The sequence below is a fragment of the Corvus moneduloides genome, chromosome 15 (assembly GCF_009650955.1).
Source record: "Corvus moneduloides isolate bCorMon1 chromosome 15, bCorMon1.pri, whole genome shotgun sequence".
Taxonomy (NCBI): Eukaryota; Metazoa; Chordata; class Aves; order Passeriformes; family Corvidae; genus Corvus; species Corvus moneduloides.
The window spans coordinates 3,690,139-3,709,095 of record NC_045490.1 but is presented as its reverse complement, the minus strand read 5'-3'; the positions used below and the strand labels follow the sequence as shown (position 1 = coordinate 3,709,095).

Below are 18,957 nucleotides of genomic sequence, written 5' to 3'. Positions count from 1 at the left end.
CAAGTGGGAGGTGAAAAAGGTGTGAGAGGTGAGTGTAAGGCTGGGCCATCGCCTGCCCAAAGGGAGAGTGGTAGGAGCCTGGTCCTTCCCTACTGCTCTGGAGCCAAGCTCACTTAGAATGGTTGAAGGTAGAAGGAATCTCAAAGCACAGCTGCTGTGGGCAGGGACACAGGAGCACAGGGATAGCTCTTCCCTGGCCCAGTGTGGGTCTGCTGGAGGGTTGGGATGGAGGAGAGGTGGAAGGTGTCCCACTGCTGTAGCTGGAGCCACCCAGGGAGCTCTGCTGTCCCAGGATAGCAGCCAGGAGGACTTTCCATCTCTGTGTACGCTGTGAGGGGTCTCGAGGTGGGAAGGAGGGGGCGTGTGGTGCTGCTCAAAACCAGATCCCACTGGGGCAGAGCATCCAACCAGGCCCTGCTCCCACCCTTGGGCTCTCCTCCAAGCCTCTCTCCAGGGCCCTTCCAGCTGCTGCAGCTCCCTCCCATCCCTGGCCCCCACAGTTCCCCTCAAGACCCCATGGAGACAAGAGCTGGACCCAGCGTGTTGGTATACATCATACATTTATTAGTGAATATCCCTCTCAAAATCAGCCACAACATTAAAAAAAATAATGATTGCACTACTTGGTCAAGCAGAACTAGCAACTTTCATTTTAAAAAAAGTACAAATCTGTTAAAAATTTCAATCAGTATAATACACATATATATAATACAACATACTAGTTATGTTAAATGCTACAAAACCAATATGATTCCAATGGAATGGAAAAAAACAAACACTTTTAGAGCTTTAAGAACCTTTTTTTCTATATATTAGCCTTTTTTCAAATACATACATGGGAAAAATGAGGTAACTGTAAAATGTGCAAGTAACAGAGCAAAAAAAATTATATATATATATTTATATATATATATATATATAAAAACTTTCTAACACAGAACACACGTCCTAGCACCTTCCGGGGAGCCGCGGGGAACGCGGGGGTCCCACCGGAGGGCCCGGGGACTGGTATAATAGAACAGTAAACAGTCCACTATCCCACCACAGGAATTCATTGGTAAACAGTGGTATCTACAGCGCAGTCAGCAATCACAAACACCCTAAATAATTGTTTTTTAGTATTTTTTTTTTGTCGTTTTTTCTTTTTGTTATTTTTTTTTAAATGATACTTTTAGCTGCTCATTGGAATAAATTCTGCAGCACACGAGCTGTGAGCTTTCGAGTCGCCGTCAAAGGACCGTAAGGCTTTCCTGGCTCCCTGGGCACCGCGAGGGCGGGAGGGGAGGAGGGGGGCGTCTCCGGGGGCACGAAGCCGGGGACTCCTTTGGTTATCTGTCACTGAGTGAGGGACGGGGAGGGGGCCGGGGTCCTGCCCAAGGGGCACCGAGCCCAGCGGTGCTGGCGCCCGTGCCACGGCGGGGCCCTCGGCCTCGACGCTCCGCATGGAGGGCGGCCGCCGGAGAGGTGGGAAAGGGCGGCGAGGGGGAGCCGGCCCGTAGCCCGCCGCTGCTCGCCGCCCTCCGCGCCCGACCGGGCAGCGACCGGGGCCGGCCGACCGGTGGCTGGCACTGCCCTCCGGCCCTCGGCGTGGGGAGCGCCGTCGTGCCCACCCACGTTCCGGGCGCGGCCCCTCACCTCGCACCCGGCCGAGCCACCGCCGGGGGCCAGCCCCGTGCCTGCCCCCCGCCCCGCGGGGAGCCGCCCCCTCCCACCCCGGTCCCTTGCACACGCCGCCGCCGCGGGCACGGACCCCGCGGGGACGGCCCTGAAAGTCTCACGGTCCTGCTGTGGCGTTGCGGACATGTGCAGTACAGTGCATGGCAGTATCAGCTGAGCACAAAAACCCCTCTCCCCACCCCCCTCACCCCACAGCCGGCTAGACGTAGCCAAGACCACGTTCCAAGCTGGTCAGACATGCATGCATATTTGTGAACATTTACATAGGGCTGGCGTCCGCTCGGAGGCTCCCAGGCGTCAGCGACGCGCCACGAGGGGAGGGCAGTGCTCTCACCACCGCCCCTGCCACCGCCTCCCGTCACCCTCCTCGCTAATTAATCATGCAAAACAACGGCCACGCGGGATTGATGGAGCCGGGCAGCGGCCTGGCGGCTTCTCCCCCGGCCCCTGCATGGGCAGAGGGGATACGGCGGCAGGGGGGCCGCTCACAGCTTCCCCCGCACCAGCCGGGCCAAGGCCTGGGTAGCACTGAAAATACTCCACGAGGTTATGAATAAACCCCCCCCGGCTCCGGGGGCCACAGCCCAGCCCCTTGCTGCCCACCGGCCGGGGACACCGCGCCCGTCCAGCCAGCAGGACGGGGCACGGGGCTACCTTGATTTACGTCGTCGGGACAGAGAAACGAGCAGGAGCCGGGGGCTGGGCAGCACACCGGGGACACCACACGCCCACGGCCCCAGGGACGAGGTTGGTGTCCCCTCCTCAAGCCTGGCTGCCTTGCAGGATGCCACATGGCCTGGCCCCGGGAGCTGCACCGGCCGGGCACAGGGGAATGAACAGGGAGAAGGGCCAGGGCTGTGCCAGCACCATCCTCCCACTGGCAAAAGACCCCAAGCAGCCATAGCCCTCTGGGAGCTCCCCAGGGCAGCAGAGGCAGGAGAGGGGCCGTGCCGGGCTGCGTGCGGGAGCGGGGACAGAGGCATTCCTGTGTTCCTGCCTTTCTGCCCCAGCCACGCCACGGGGTTGCTGGTGTCCCACCTCGGCCGCACTCCGCCAGCCACCTCCTCCGGCTCTCCCCGGGGCCGGCCCGGCGCTCCGGCTCGCAGTGCCGCCGGCATCAAACCCGAAGCGCTCCCTTCTCTCTCCTCCCCGCGTCTTCCGAGAGCAACGCCGAGGGGAGGAGCCGCCTGCACGCCCCTGGGGCAAACGGCCAAGGAACCAAAAACTTGACAGAAATAAAAATGAAACAAGGAAAAAAAAAAAATCGTAAAAAAAATAGTGACAAAGGGAAAAACCACTAATTCCCTAGCAAAGTACAAAGACCTGGAAAGTGATGGAGCAACAACAGCGTCTTTGGAGCACAGAGGGCACGGCCACGCACCTCCCGCCTCCAGCACAACACGATTCGGGGCCCTGGGAGCGCAGCGGGCAGGCGTCCGGCCGAGTCCGTGCCCTGGCGGGGAGGAGGAGGGCTGGCCGGGAGCCCGGACTGCTCAATGCTCACCACATCCGAGGAGAGGCTTTGGGGAGGGGGGGTAAGCGCAGGGTCAAGCCCTAGCAGCGGGCAGCGGCCCCCGCCCCGGCCCGGCGTCCTCGTCCTCTAGCGAATTGTGCGGCACAGCGCCTGTCAGCCTCAGTCCGCCTCCCGCTGCACCTCCGACGCGTCCGCCCGGCAGATCGGGCACGTGCGGTTCGCCTGCGGGCAACCAGAGACAGAGGCAAGTGAGCAGCACCACATGGCACCCACTGGACCCACCATGCACCACTGGCAAGGCTGGAACCACATCCCAGGAGTGGCTTACCCAGCCTTGCACAGTGCTTGGCCCCAGCTCCCAGTGCACGCAGGGAGGGAACTGAGGCCACCCAAAAGGCAGCACCCCACCCCCACGGCACCCCAGGGAGTCACCCCGCTTCCCACAGCGGGCACAGGCAGTACCTTTAACCATTTGTCGACACACTTGGCGTGGAACTCGTGGTTGCAGGGCAGGACGCGGAGAAGCTGCCGGGCCTCGAAGTCGCTGAAGCACACGACGCACCTGGGGGAAGCAGCCGTCAGTAGGGCCCCACTGGCGGTCACAGCCCCCCACCCCTCACAGGGTCTGCTCAGACGGGTGGCTCACTCACAGGGTCTGCTCAGACTGGTGGCTCTCAGGGTTGAAGCGGTAGGATGGGAGGTGCTCGATGTCTGCTTTGGTGAGTCCCCGTGGCTTGGCCTCCCCCAGCCGCTCGGCCAAGTTCAGCAGTGCCTGCAGGGAGATGCAGAAGCCAGCTCAGCTCGTCTCATGTTCTGGCACAGCACCCCTCCAAGGCTCTCTCCTCCCAGAAGAGCAATCAGCAAACCCCCCCAGCTCTCCCATCCCATCACTGTGGGGAAGCCAAGCCGACGCACCTCATAATTCTCCATCTCTACGTCATCCACGTCCAGGTCTAAGCTGATCGTGGGCCCCACGGCCGTTGGCGACACAGGAAGCATAGAACTGGGGGGGAAGGACAGGGCAGTCAGCATGGGGCCACAATCTCCACCATAGCATCCCCAGGGGGCAGAGCCCTCCCTCTGTGCCAACACAGTGCCACTGTGGCCCCCATCCACAGTGCCACCCCTGCCCTACACATCCTACAATATCCCCACCAGTACTCACAGGAAATAGGGCAGGAAGCTCGGATAGTACGGAGGAGGCGGCGGAGGGGGTGGCGGTGGGGGCAGCGCCTGTTGCAGCCGGTACCGCTGGGTGTTCAGCCGCCGGGGCATCATATGGGGGTATGGCTGCAGGGAGAGACGGGGCACTCAAGAGTCATGCCAGCCCTACAGTGTCCCCAACCCCTCCACAGGACAGGGACTCACCACGCCAAATGGCAGTTCTTGGTGCAGCGGGTCATGGGGGAGGTAATGCAGCGGCATGGAGGGCGACAGTGTGGGAGCGTGGTGAGACGGAGGGTACGTGAAGCCTGCGATGGGGTGCTGCTCCCCTCGCAGGTCCACGTCATTGTCTATCCTCTGCAGAGGCTGTGGGGGAAACAGTTAGGCTGAGAGGAGCATCCCAAATTACACCTCCCTGACGCTATGAAGACAGAGGCACCCTGGGCACCCTGCGTGCCACCCCCAGCTTAGACCCACAGGGGTTGCAGAAGGACAAGACCCCAAAGCGGTGGGCGCGTCACGTCCCCAGCCCGTCCCTCCACCCCAACTCACCATGCGTGGATGCTGGGCTTGGAGAGGTACAAACTGCCCCAGGGGGGCCATGTGGGGCGGCTGGTGGGGGGGCACTGGTGGCGGGGGTGGGTGCAGGATGTAATGGTCGCTGGAGATGATGGGGGGGAATGTCTGGTAGGAGACGGGAAGTTGTTGCATGGCACATGCCTGAATCAGCTGTGAGGAGAGACAGAGAGAAAAACAAGGGTCAGACACCCCTGCCCCCCTCCCCAGGGCCTCCGAAGGACCCTGTGTTCCCAGAAACTTGCACTACAGTGGGCTTAGGTACCCACACGACTTCTGGGCATTCACAGCCCAGGCTGTCCCCAGGCGTCCCCCGCTGTGACTCACCGGGGGTGGGAGGCAGCAGAGCGGGTAGTGCTGTCCACTGAACATCACTGAGCATGCTGGGAGCTGCTGGGTGCTGCACCCAGGGATGTGCTGGCCAGCGTGGATGGGGAAGCCTTGCGTCGTTACGGTGGTAACCGTGTAGGAGAGAGGGACAGGTCCCTGGTGCACCTGAGGACAAGGTGCCGAGGGCACGGTCAGGGTACAGCCCTGGCTGAGCTGTCCCTGTCCTGACAGGGTCATAGCAGGACGCTGGGCACTCAGCACTGGGACAAAACACCTGGCATGCCCATCCTGCTGGTGTGGCCAGAGGAACAGGCTGAGTGAGGGCTCAGCTTGAGGGAGTTCTGGACCCCTCTTTCCTCCTCACAGACAGGCTGACACAGCCTCCAACACATCACCATTACCATGGATGATGATGACAGTTGTCACATGAACAACCCTACGAGGGGACTGTCCCCAGCCCCTGGGAAGAGGGACCACCCTGGCAGAAGGGCCCCAAGATTTAAATGCTAAGAGAACAAGAGCACCAGCAGGCTCAGGGCTGGGCGATCCCAGCAGCAAGTGCCTAGAGGGGACCCAGGGACAAGTCACCACTCCAGACACCAGCCCAATGCCACCATAGGATCACACTTAGGAGTGAGGCTGGGGGCTGCAGCACCTACCTGGTCATGCAGATCCACCATGAATGGGTTCTGGTGGGGCGGGTGAGCGGCTGGGTGAAGCATTCGTGGCGGCGTGCTGGGAAGAGCGTAGGCGCGGGGCTCATCTACAGGGATGTGCGGCTGCTGGGGGAAGGCAGGGTGCACCTGGGGCTCATCCTGGCCCAGCAGGGTTGCCAGAGGTCGGTCGCGTCGTCCCCACTGACGCCTGGCAGAGGGGCTGCGGGGCCACCGCAGGAGAGAAACAGAGCAGGAGTGACCCCCCAGGCCAGGGGGGCACCACAGCCCCAGGCAGGATGGACACAGGAGGATCAGTGCCAGCCCAATGCCCAGGGTGAGATGCTCAGGGCATTGTGCCAGGCCACATCAGGCTGGGCAGCTCCAGAACCAGCTTCTCTGCTCACCCTGCAAGTGCCCTCTCCGTGTCTGCAGCATAAAAAAGACCCCTGCTCCCCAGGGACCCCTCACCTGGGCCAGGTGGATGTGCTTCCCTGTCTATGTTCCCCCAAGCCCCACTGGGAGCCAGTGCCTTGCCCCAGCAGGACCAGGGAACCGGCCCCACGTCCCCACGTGTCACAAGGGCCAGGGCTCCGCACCACCCTGCACCCCGTACCTTCGCCGGAGGTGGTCGGGGCTGCTGCAAGGTCCCCCCGAGAAACGGCGCTGGGCAAAAGGGGCAGAGGGCGGCCGCCTATTCACTGCCAGTTCCCATGGTCGCATTGGTGACGTTGGGAGACGGATGGGCACACGGGACCTCAGGCTGCAGGCAGGGCAAGATACCAGCACCTTGAATTCTGCAAGAGGGACAGCAGGTCATGGCACTGTCCCCCCACAGCTCAGTCTGCTGCTCCATCCCCACAAGGATGGTGATGCCGACAGCTGGAGCTCTTGCTGCTCCTCCACCTAGAGCTGCACCCACCCCATCTCCTGGGGCTGGATATGGCACTGAGAGGGGCTAGGAAGAGCCTGTCCCCAACCCCCTTGTTACTGTCCCTCCCCTTCATGGCCAGAGTCACCCCCCCCCCATGCACGATACAGACACAGAGAGAGAGAGAAGCACTTATTTTTGGCACAGAGGAAAGAAAGTGATGAAGAGCCCTGTGGCTGAGGCAGCATCCCAGCCTGCTCACTGGCCAACAGGGAGCCTGAGCAGTGGCATGGGGAGTTCCCAGCAGGTCCTTGATGCTGCTCTGTGCTCTGGGGGGTGCTCTTTGTTGCTGATCTCTTGCACATCCTACTCTGGAGTGACACTGCTGCCCCAGTGACAGGCGCGGGGGCTGGTGGTGGCAGTGAGGCACATGGCCCTTCTCTGTCAGGGCTGTGCACTTCAACTCCCTGCTGCAAACAGGGTGCAGCCACACATCCCCATGGAGCAGGCGACAAGCATGGGCTCTGCTGAAGCCAAGCAGGCAGCTCTGCTCCCCCAGCTGCTCCCCAAGGCAATGGGACAGGGGGAACAGTGCCATGGCCCTGCCCCATCTCCCCTCCTGCACCCAGCCTGACTGGTGTTCCTGTACCAGAGCCCCCTTCCAGGACTCAGCTCGAACCCTCAGCCCCAGTGAAGCCTGGCACTGCACAGAGGAGACATCTGCATTTGGGGCTGGGCTTCCCCAGGCTCTGCTTTCCCAGGTCCCAAAAGGGCCTCCCTTGGCTCTGTGTATGTCCAACATCCTCCCTGGGCACCCTCCCACTGCCCAGCTTCCTTCAGCCTCCACAGGCCCAGGCCAGCACACGGCAGCAGCCACAGCCTTGGCACTGCAGCCCACCTGCCCCTAAATCCAGCTCACTGCAGGCTGGTGAGGTCCCCCTGAGAGCAGCTTCTTCAGCCCCACCTCCTCCTCAGTGCCCATGGCAAAGACACACTGGGGACAGGAAAGACAATTCAGGGACCTGGAGCCTGGGGAATGCTGCTCAGAGGGGGGATGTCAGCCCAGCAGGGAGAAGCTGCAGTGTCACTTTTGGGTGACAACATATCAACAACCACCGGGGCAAGTCCCGTGCCACACACAGGTCTCTTCTTATCCTCACCCTCATCTCCACACTACTGTGGAAGCTGAAAGCAAATTTCTCTCTTTGTTTTGGCAGGAAAAAGGAAAAAAAAAAAAAAGGCAAAAGCCACAGCCTGAGCCCCCCAGGAACCTGTCTGTGACTGTCACCAGGAAAGGGTGGTTCCTGGAACAGGAGGTTCCTTCCACACGGAGTTCATTCTGCCCACCTCAAAGCTCTGCCCAGCTGCAATGTGACCCTGAGTGGGCTGGGGGCCAAAATGCAGCAACAGCCCAGATTTAACCCCACTCTGAAGAACCTTCTCTGAGGTGTTACTGCTTCCAGTTCCACATCCTCACTCTTGGAGCACACGTGGTACCAAGGTCCTGTGTGATCCAGCAGGGACCTTCCAGACCAGGCACCACCAGTGATAGGCTTGGGGATGGGCAGCACGTCCGCAGAGGAACACTGAAGCCATACAGGGGCTCTCCTGTTCCTGGGACCACCAGAGCGGGGGGCTGCCTGCGCTCTCGGAACCCCAGGACAGCATCCCGAGGCAGGACGGCACCCCCGACTTGCGGGACAGTTTTGGCCCGGCCCCCGTCCTGCCACAACCAGCACCCATAAGGTGCCCACCCTCCTGTCCTGAGCGGGCACACCCGGCTCCCTCCGCGCTTACGCCGAGCAGGGTGACCGCGACCCCGCGGAGGCCACCGCAGCTCCGAAGCGAAGAGGATCGCGGTCCCGCAGCCCCTCGGAAGGGCGGAGGGAGGCGGCTCCCGGGCCCCGCCGAGAACAAAGTTAGCAGCGCGCCAGCGCTCACGCCCGGTGCCATCTGCTCGGGCAGAGCCGGGCTCCGGGGCTGCCGCCCGCCCCGGGGGTCCTGCCACCCCGCTGCCACCCGCCGCCAGCTCCGTCCCGGCACCCCGAGCTCTCCCGTAGCCCCTTCCCCGCCGTTCCCACGCGAGCGCCGCCAGCTCCCCCCGGGAGCGGGGTCACCGCTGGCCCCGCCGCACCGGCAGCCCCTTCGAAAGGCCGACCCCGACCCCCAACCCGACCCCCCGGACCCGATCACGGGTGTCCGGGACGGCGGCGCACGGCGGGGCGAACAGCACATCCCGGAACGCACCGACGAAGCACCCACCGTGCAGCACCCCGGGGAGGCACCGCGGCCACCGGCACCCGGGAGCGCACCCCAGCCCGCGCCCCCCGCCGCGGAGCCCTGCCGGTGCCGGTGCGGAGCTGTGGCTTTAAGAGCGGCCGCTCCGGGGCCATGTGCTCGGCGCCAAACAAAAGCAATAACAAAGGCGGCCGCCGGGCTCCGCCGCCGCCGCCCGGGGCAGGTGCTGCCGGGGGTCCGGGGGCCGGCCCCCGCCCCCGCCCCGCTCCCGCCCCCCCCGGCCCGCACGTACCTGCACCGATGGCCTGGGCCCGCCGCTCCGGTGCCGCTGCGGCGCCCCCGCCCCCTCCCTCCCGCCGCTCTTTGTTCGCCGACGCCGGGCCCGGGCCTGCCCCCCCCCCGCCGGCCCGCCGCCGGCCCTCCCCTCCCTCCCTCCCGCCCGCCTCCCGCCGGGCCGGCCCCCCTCTCCGCCGCCGCTGTTTCCGGTGCCTCTTTGTTTTCCGCGGCGCGGGGCGGCCGCGGCGGGCCGGGGTGTGCGGGAGGTGCCTGTCCCTTTAAGAACCAGCGGGACGCACCGCACCGAGTCACAGCGCTCGGGGGCACCGGGGGCGCGCGCGCCGGGCGCGGGGGGGGAAGGGGGGGCGCCCGGGGGCACCGGGGGGGGGGGGGGGGGCGGCGCGGTGTGCGCGCGTCCCACGTGACCAGGCGTGTCACGGTCCGCAGCCATCTTGGAGCGCGGGGCCGCCACGCGGGGCACCGACCCCCGCCCGGGACCACCGAGAGGGGCCCAGAACGGGGGAAACCGGGCAGCCCCCGCCCTTCTCAAGGGGCTTGGTGCCGCTACCGGCCACCTCGCCCCGCTGCGACAGGCCTTAAGGCTGGTGGCAACGTACCTGCGCCCCCGCATCGCTCCCGGGCCCCTGGTCACCGGGCTGGCAGCTCCGTGAGCCTGGTGGGCCGCGGGGACGGCAGCCCCGTGTGCCCGGGAGTCGCCGTGTTTCTGTGCTGGTGGGCAGAAAAACCCGGGGGTGGGCAAGCAGGGACGCGGCTCCCCGCCACCTCCCGCGCTGGGACGGGAGCATGGAGGAGCTGCTCCGCTCCCGCTCAGCACATCGAGCCCTCGCCCGCACCAACAGCTCTCCCAGGGCATCTCTAGCCAGTTCAAACTTTCATGCACCAGAAAAGCCTCCTACTCTCTCACATTTAAGCAAGAAGCAAGAACTACTCGGACCATCTCCTGCACACCTGCAGCTCACCTGAGGGCTGGTGGCTAATGCTGAGAGCTGGGCACCGAGAGGCAGAGCCACCGGCTCCCCGGGAACTGCACACCAAGAGGCCAAGTCACCAGCTCCCAGGGAACCACACACTGGGAGGCTGTGCCACCGGCTCCCCGGGAGCTGTACAGCAAGAGGCCGAGCCACCGGCTCCCCAGGAGCCCAAGAGGCTGTGCCACTGGCTCCCCGTGTGCTTCAGCAGCACCGCTCAGGCACCAGTCAAATCCCCGTACTCAGGACGGTGCATCGCAGCAGCTCCACTGAGCGCCAGATGCTGCATCCGAGCCAAATTTCCCCCGGTTACAACGCACACTTAGAAATTCCCAGGTAGGCGAGCGAGCCAGCCGGCAGCCCTGATGTAATGCCTATAAACCAGCCCTCCCCTGACAGCTGGGCTTTAAAGTGCTAACAACCAAAAGGGAGCTAATTAATTTGTAGCATCACCCCTTTCAAAAAAACCCTCAGATCGACGATTTAACAATTCAGTAGCTCATTGTTGCAATGAGCAGTCAGATTCAGCTTTGCCCGATTCCAGCCCTGTGCCCAGGTCCCTTCAGGCCCCTCTCAAGGCTCTCACCTCTTCACCCCAAATCCAGGCGTGCAGGAGGAACTACACCAGGCTCAAGGATCCTCCAGGACATAGAGCATTCTGGGGCAAGATCCCTCTACCATGACTGTCAGTAGCACCACGGCCAACTGCTTCTGTCCCCATGGTAGGAGACACACGGGACAGGAAGGCAGCACAGCAGGGCAGACCTGTGATGGTGTCAGAGCCACGCACTCAGGCAAGAACTCCAGCAGGAAGAGCCAAAGGACTGAATCAGCCCGAACCTGAACAACCACCCTCCAGGTCTGTTCCACTACAGCCTCTTTGCTTCAGGAGCTGGGGACTACAGGGAAGAGAAGGAAAACAGCACTCTGTCCTTTGACCTTGCCATTGTTTGTGGGCAGAGGCAGCACTGCACCTTCACAAGGCTGCCAGGACACAGGCAGAGCACCAGCAGCAGGCAGAGGCCACAGATGGTGGGTATCTGTGCAGACACTCCCTCCAGACCCACTCCAGCATCACCAGCTCCCCCACGGGCAGCAGCTATCGATGTCCTCAGGACAGCATCAGGAGAAGCCATCGATGGAACACAGCTCACACGCTGCACATGCTCCCTGCCCAGCCAGGCTGGATCGTTCCCATGGCACAGCCACACTGCACACGGCTACGCCCAGTGAGGATGGGGCACCACACATCCGGCCGCAGGACCAGAGCATGTGGAAGCAGCTCAACCCACACTGTCTCAGGGACACAGCCATGCACACAGACACCAGCATCACAATGCCCCAAGTACAGAGCTCTGCCTGAAAAACCATGTGAGGGGCCCAAACGATGCTATGGCAAGGCTGGTCACTGCTTCTAGCCAGGACAAGGGGTCCCAGTCCAGCCACGGAGACCTGTGACACCCATAGTGATTGGACAGCCTTAGAAAGCTCTCTACCTGCAAGGGGCTGCTCAGGCTGAACCTGGCTGCTCCACAGCCGACAGGTGGCCCATCCTTTCCTTCAGGATAGCCAGGGGCCAGCAGGACGAAGTCTCCCCAAGCCCAGGCTCTTTAAGAGACCATCTGCTGCCACAGACATGCCACCTCCCTTGCCCCATATATAGGTCAGGTCTGACACAGGATTAGCCAGGGTGATCCAGCGGTGAGAGCACATCTCCCACTGGAGGCTTGGTCTGCCCCATGTTCTCCCCGACACTCAGCGTGCCAATGCTTCACCTCCACATTCTCCTGGGCCTCTCACACAAGTCCAGAGAGAGAAAGAGGCCCCAGATCCTTCTCTTTTCTCCCCAGGCCCTAGAAAAAAAGCATGAAGAAACCAGCATACCAGCATCTAGCACACAGAAGCTCTCAGACTGCAAGGAGGGGGGAGCAGCAGAAGTGTCCCTACCCTATCCAAGGCCCAACACAAGCACCAGAGGACATGGGACACTCCAACATCAGCAGGGTGAAGCACTTCTCCACCGTGGAGATGGGGGAGCAAGGAGCTCCCTCCCTGCTCCGCACACCCGGTGGAGCCGAGTTCACTGGCAGTGGAGGCAGGACGCCTCCGCCGTGATCACACGCCACCCACTCCCACCCCCGGGCTGACAGCACTCCCATCAAACGCCTCCAGCCACACACACGTGGAGGATGCTGACATGAGGAGCGAGTAGCTGCACAGGCAGCGGAACTGATAACGCCCAGTTTCCTGTCGATCTCTCCCACGTGGATTCTCTGATGTCTAATAGCATGGATGAGCTGCACTGCAGAGGGAGAACTAGCAGCACCTTCCTCCCTGAGAGCCAGAGTCTGTAGCAAGCCAAGACCTCGGAGGCAGCATCCACACCTGACACCTACCCCAACTGACACCATCCAGCAAGTTCAAAGCAGAGTGAACACTCACAAATAAACAGTAAGCTTGCAACAAGCCTTCATTTCCTTAGGACAGGGTAAATAATCTGCAGAGATCTCCACCTTCCCTAGAAGAGATCTCCACTTGCCCTAGAAACACCAGCACGACCTGAATAGCATGACCAGAAGGCTGCAGGTGCAGCAACTGGGTCCAGCTTGGCCACCTCTGTAGCTCAGCAGCATCAAGGAATGGGTTGTGTCTTCCTCTCGCCTGGGTGGCCTCTTCTCCCCTGAACAGAAGCACACTGAACTACACACACCTCTGTCTGCCCAGGCATTTTGCAGCAGCCAGTTCCACAGCTCAGTTGCACATGGGTGGGAGAAAAAGAGCAAATGCCACCATGTCCATGCCAAACCTGCTGCCTGGGTAGCCTCCCCGGTCCTTCCTTTCCTTCCTACTATGAGACACTGCAATTCACATCTCCGTACTCCTCTGCCCTTCACTTTTAGTTCTCATTTCAGACAGCCCTTTCCTAAAACAGACCCAATCTCTCTGGACAGAGCCAGCTCAGGAAGGAGGGATCACCCCACTTTCTCTTCCCCACACAGCATCCCTGGAGTCCCCACCTCATCTGCCACCTCTCCACAAGCATCTCTCTGAGTCCAGCCCTCTCTCTACATGCTGTGGACAGTGTTAATGGCATCTGTCAAGTGAGCGGCCAAGGGCAGGAGCGGCCAGGCTCCAAACACCTTCCCCACTGCTCTCCACTGCGCTCGGGCAGAGCAGTTCCTGCAAAGGGATACAGGCAGAGCGAGGAGCTGGTGGATGGCGAAGAACAGTTTTGTTACCGCTCAGCAAACGAAGCGTCTCTTGAAAGCGCTAGTGACAGTCAGGAAGTTGGGCTGGGTGGTTTGTTTTGCATTTTAAGAAGCCTGCAGGGACACCGACAACCTGCAACGATCATTTTCAGAAAGGAGCTCAGAGAAACTCAGGATTTTCAGCAACCATTTACCCTCCTTTGTCCTTGATTTAAAATTTGCCAAGAGGCTGCTTACAAGATGCACCAAAACAGGGAGTGACCACTACCCTAAGTGCAAAGGAGGTTTGCTGCAATATGTCCCCATACATCACTCAGAGAACCCCACACCAGTGCCTGAGGTTGGTTTTAAGAGCAAAAACATGACTTTCAAGCTGATAGCCCCCGTGCACAAAGCGCGACTGTGCAGTGACAAGAGAGCAGCCTGGGGCACAGGAGCTACCTGACCTCTGCTACAGCTCTCGCCGGCAGATTTTTATTGTTCACCACTTTCCCGAAGCACAGGCACAGAGAGAAAACCAACTAAGACACTTGGCTCAAAATGCAAACGCAGCTAGGGAGCCCCACCAGCACAGCAGGGAAAAGACAATCTGCCGGAGGGGACCGCGCCTCAGCATTGCCAGGCTTTCGGGAAGAAGGACCAGAAAGTGGACCCTCCCTTCCCAGGGGCAATAGCCAAAGACGCCGGAGGCCTGGATCACCATGACACAGGCTCACCCAAGAGGAAGCAGCTCCTAACACAGAGCACTAGAGGCCAGTCCTCTGCTCTGCATGGTTGAGCTAAAAACCTTCATCCTGCTTTCCAGGGTAGCCAAAGAAGACCCAGAACTACAGCTCTGCAGCCAGTGAGGGCAGGTCTCCAGGGACCAGCCTGCAGCTGGAAGATAATATTCCCAAGGCTTGCAACGAGCGCTGCTTGTTGGGGACACTGCTCAACCTCGCCCTCTGCCATGCACACAGCCAAGTGTGGAGCCCTCCCAAACCACCCCGCTCCAGAAAACCCAGACATGCCACATTGGACATGGGCCCCATGGGCTGCTTGTGCCCTCGAAGGAAACAGCTCCTGCCCTGAAATGCTGAGGACTTGAAGGTGCAAGCATGGAGGAAAGGATAAGCACCATGGTGCAGCTCTGCTGCCCACAGAGTCGGCAGGCTGGGTTCTCCCAATATCCTTGTGAGCTGACAGCACAGATCCACAATGCTCCCCTCTGGAACTGACCTGTGTCAGGGAGCCACGCAACACCCTCATGCAACTCCATGACCGCAGGGCTCAGGGCCTGGCTCTCCCAAGTTCCTGCACCAGTGTCAGAGGGCCTCTGGGAGGACTCTCCAGCACCAGCAGCTTCCTTGGATGTTTCAGCAGTCTCTGAACACATCAGACTGGCACCCTACGGACTGTGCCTGCCTGGTGGGTACACAAACCCCTTGGCCAACTAATCACCCACACACGGCAGGTGGCAAACCATGTTTCTCCAGACTGGTCCAAGCAGGAAGCCAAGGGATGGTGGGAAAATGCCGTGCACCAGCTCCTCAATAAAGAGGTGAAAACCCCAAAAGCATCCAGAAGCCAGGCTTTTCTGCCAAAAACCAGCGCTGTGCCACCTGCCACCAGCACCTCCCGAGCCATGCCCTGCAGCCGGCCTCACGTGACGGTGGAGTGGATGCACACAGGAGGAGTGGCTGTAGTGACAGCGTTACAGCTTGTGTCCAACACACAGCTGAGCCCAGCAAATCCCAGCGCTCTGCAGCTCTCCTTTACAAACTCCACACACTGCGCAGGTACAAGGGCGTCAGCGAGAGCTCAGCGCCCACAGCCCGGGAAAATGACACCTGGAGGGAGACAGCCCAGTGAGCACAGGGCTCCTGAACTCCCTGATGTCCACTAGCACAAGGACTGGCCCACGCCAAGCACCAGGGACAAGGAGAGCTGTTCTTACACCAGCCACAATTGCCCAGGGCCAGCCCCTCTGCTATTTCAGCACACATACTCCTGGCAGGATAAGCAGGACTTCACCCTGTCCAACTCTGCTCCAAGGAACTTCATATCACTCCCTGCTCTACCCTGGGTAGCAGAACTTGACCAGTTCTGCAGACATCTGGGAGAAAAGTGCTATGAGCTGAAGCCCAGCCCTTACCTGCCAGCTGTTATTTCATTCCTCTAACAGGTCCATAAACCAAGGATAATTAAATCTCTCCTAAACTCTCTTCCATTTAAAATAAAAATCTATAGTCCCTATTTCATTAGCTGGCTCTGGGTTTTACAGCTTGATCAATTCCCCTCACAGAGCCCTGGTCCCGGGCAGGCAGACGCAAACACGCAGCTTCCACAGTGAGGATCAATGGGATTCGCAAAGTCTCCTCTCCCCATTCCTTGTTCCTCGCTCAGCAAAGGGAGCCACACAGCACAGCAGGTAGGGACAGGGTGTTTCACTGCTCAGGGGAACACCACTGCCACACGTGGCTTCAGAGGTTGGAGTTAGCACCTGGCAAGAGCAGAGGCAGCAGCGATGCTCCCTCTCCAGTGAAGGAGCCCCCAAGAACACAGCCATGACCCTAAAGGCGAAGCAGCCCAGCATGCCAGCAGGGTGACATCTCCCTGTTTGCTCACAGTGAAGAGGGACAAGGCTCAGCTCCCACAGCTGACAGCTGGAGGCAGAGCCCACCACAAGCACCAGCTGGGAACCAAGAGCAGCCACCACCTCTCTGACCTCCCTGCACACAAAGCGGAAGAGACTCGTCACTGAGACTCAGGCATACAGGCTCAGTGTTTCCTGCTCTTCCCAGCTCTCTGCTGCTGCCCTGCCACACAACACCTTCCCCCTGCCAGCCCACCAGGGATCCAGATGGCTCTTGCCACCCCTGCAAGCCTCTCCCTCTGCTGCAGCAGGAGCTTCCAGAGCCTGGGAGCAGATGCAGGGACCACAGCAGCAGCCAGAACTGTTCTGAGAGCATCCAGGCAGAGCCCACAGAGTGGACATCAGAGTGCTGGGCAGTCCTTGGCCTGGGCCAGCGCCCAGGTGCCGCCCAGCACCTATCACATCGTTTCCCTCTGTTCCAGGTGCATATCCCTTCCTCCCTCCCACCTTTGCTCAGCCAGAAAGCAGCAAGTTGCCACAGTCCAAGTCCTGTCAGTGCCAGGACCCACCATGGTGGCAGCCCCAGGGGAAAGGTCCAGCAGCCCCAACTGCAGTGAGCTCTGCCCTGGCCACACAATGCCAGTGATGGACAGACCAGACCACACCACCAGGGCCCAAATCCTGATCTGTACTGGAACCAGCTGGTACTTGCCAGGGGATATCAGGACAGATTTCTTGGACACAAAACAGCCACCACTCAGAGTGCCCAGCTCCAAGCAAGGCTGGGGGAACAAAGCTTTGCCATCCCACCGAAACTCCTCACATGGCTGCGTGCAGGGAGGTGGCACTGGAGCCTCCCAAACACACACAGGTGCCTCCTGCCTCACCTCCCATGCCAACACCTGCCCTGTCTCCGCTGGCACCGTGTCCCGATATGGGGGGAGCATGGAGGGGGCACAGCTCACCTGCTAAACCTAACCTACTGCTCGAGGGGTGTGACATCACCTGGCCAGCCCCAGAGCAGACACCCAAAGGTGACAAACAAAGGCGCCCAGCAGGCACTCCGCATTAGCAGTATTTTTAGACACCACTATGGAGCCGGCCTTATTATTTTCATTGCAACGTGCATAATTACCCACCATGCACCGCAGTGACATCAGACGCAGCCGGCTCCCCTCCGACAGCTGCTCCTCCTCCCGGGGCTCCTGCCTGGCCCCGGGGACCCACCTGCCCCGCCGGGCTCTGCCCTGCGCATCTCCCCGAGGCACAAGACCCCACCTCGAGGGGGGCCTCGAGGTCCTGGGGCGTCAGAGCCGACATGGGCGCAGGTGACAAAGAGATGGAGCAAGGCACTGGCACAGGACAGCAAGAAAGCAAGCGCAGGGATGATCTCTGGAGCCGCAGGCACATCCAGCCAGTTGTGCTGGAGCACAGGGCCGGTGCAGAGCTGGTGGACAAGGTACCAGCGCAAAACAGAGCTGCGCTCCTGGGAAGAGGGGCTGTCCCCACACGGAAGGACAGCACCTGCCTGGCCGCAGAGCTCAACTCCTGCCCGGGAGAGCAAACCCTGGAGCGCATCCCAGCCGCCCACAACGCGGTCCCACACGTCCTCCGTAAGACAGGGCTGCCACGGGCCCCACACGCAGCCCACGCTGCCAGCCCAGATCCTGCCGGGCCGGTGGCACGGCTTGTCCCACTGCCACCACCCCGGGTGCCACTACCCCCACCCTGTCACTTCGGGCTCGTTTGTTTCCTACCTCCTCCCCAGGGACAACTTTCCGAAGAGTTTCACCACTTCCCCTCCCGCTCCCTGTCTCACGCCGGGGCTTGCCCCGAGCTGGCACAGTTTACCGGGTCCGGGGGAACGGCGGACGGGACACCGCGAGATGCCAAGCGGGAGCACACAGCACGAGCCTCGGCAGCAGCCCCTGACTCCCGCCCGGCCGGGGTCGCGGGAGCCCCCGAGAAGGGGCTCCGGCCGGGGCAGGCCCGGACAGCCGCCGTGGGCGGCAGCGCTCCGGCTCCGGCTCCCTTCCCGCTGCCCCCCCTGTCCCCGCGGGGCTCCCCGAGCAGCGGGGGCTCCTCCCACCGCCGTGCGGCTGCACCGGGCCTGGCTGCGCTTTACGGCCGTTTCCCCGAGCCCCGATGCCCCGGCAGCCGCCACCCCCGCCCGCCCCGGCCATCCGCCCCCTCTGCGCACCGGGCCCGGCCCGGCCGCCCCCGCCGCACCGGGCCGCGCTCGCTCCTCCGCCCGCCGCACCGGGCCCCGCCGGCCCTGCATCCGCCCCATCGCTCTGGGCCCTGCCCGCCGCCCTCCCTGTCCCGCTGCCCGGGGGCTGCCCTCCACCTTCCCCCAGCCCCGGGCCCTACCCGCCGCCTCCCCCTGGTGCCCCGGCCCTGCCCCGCACAGCCCGGGCCTGCGGCCGCCGCCGCGCCCCGTACCTTCTGGAGGCGCGCCCCCGGCGCTCGGTGCCGTGCCCCGGCGCTGCCCGCCGCTCAGCCCGCTCGCATGGCGCGGCGGCCGGGCCCGCCGGGCTCCGTGTCCGTCCCGGTGCCGGTGCCGGTCCCGGTCCCGGTGCCGCTCCCGCTCCGGCCTCAGCCCCGCCTCATGGCGCCCCCGCGCCCGCTGCGTCGATGGAACCGGCCGCGCCGCGCTGCCCACCCCCCCCCGCGCTGCGCCGATGGGCGCGCCCGCCGCCTCCTGCCGTAATGAGCCCAAGAGCGGCGCCGCTAAACCTCACGGCGGAGCTCTTCAGCCGTAATGCTCCGAGTGGCAGCGCAGTAAACGCCGCCCTGGGCTGAGTCGGGGACGATCACAGAAATCACAGAATCACAGAATTATTTAGGTTGGAAAACATCTCTGAGATCATGCAGCCCAACCTGTGACCCAACACCACCATGTCAACTAGACCATGGCACTAAGTG

General features: G+C 62.0%; 1 protein-coding gene across 6 annotated transcripts; it reads right to left on the bottom strand.

Annotated features, from left to right (window-relative positions):
- Positions 1-541: 541 nt before the first annotated feature.
- Positions 542-18,603, bottom strand: RNF44 (ring finger protein 44). 6 transcript variants are annotated; one of them, XM_032124999.1, is made up of 11 exons: positions 18,475-18,603; positions 6,491-6,671; positions 5,881-6,097; positions 5,219-5,386; positions 4,868-5,044; positions 4,520-4,681; positions 4,317-4,441; positions 4,067-4,154; positions 3,802-3,923; positions 3,614-3,713; positions 542-3,373 (listed from the first exon to the last, which is right to left on the bottom strand). In XM_032124999.1, exons 2-11 carry the CDS (start codon positions 6,595-6,597, stop codon positions 3,311-3,313), a joined length of 1,329 nt encoding a protein of 442 aa, XP_031980890.1. In that variant the 5' UTR covers positions 6,598-6,671; positions 18,475-18,603; the 3' UTR covers positions 542-3,310. The 6 variants fall into 6 exon arrangements, with proteins under 6 accessions (XP_031980890.1, XP_031980887.1, XP_031980891.1 ...); XM_032124996.1 differs by lacking the exon at positions 18,475-18,603 and adding an exon at positions 10,835-17,756; XM_032125000.1 differs by lacking the exon at positions 18,475-18,603 and adding an exon at positions 9,276-9,355.
- Between the last annotated feature and the right edge of the window lie 354 nt (positions 18,604-18,957).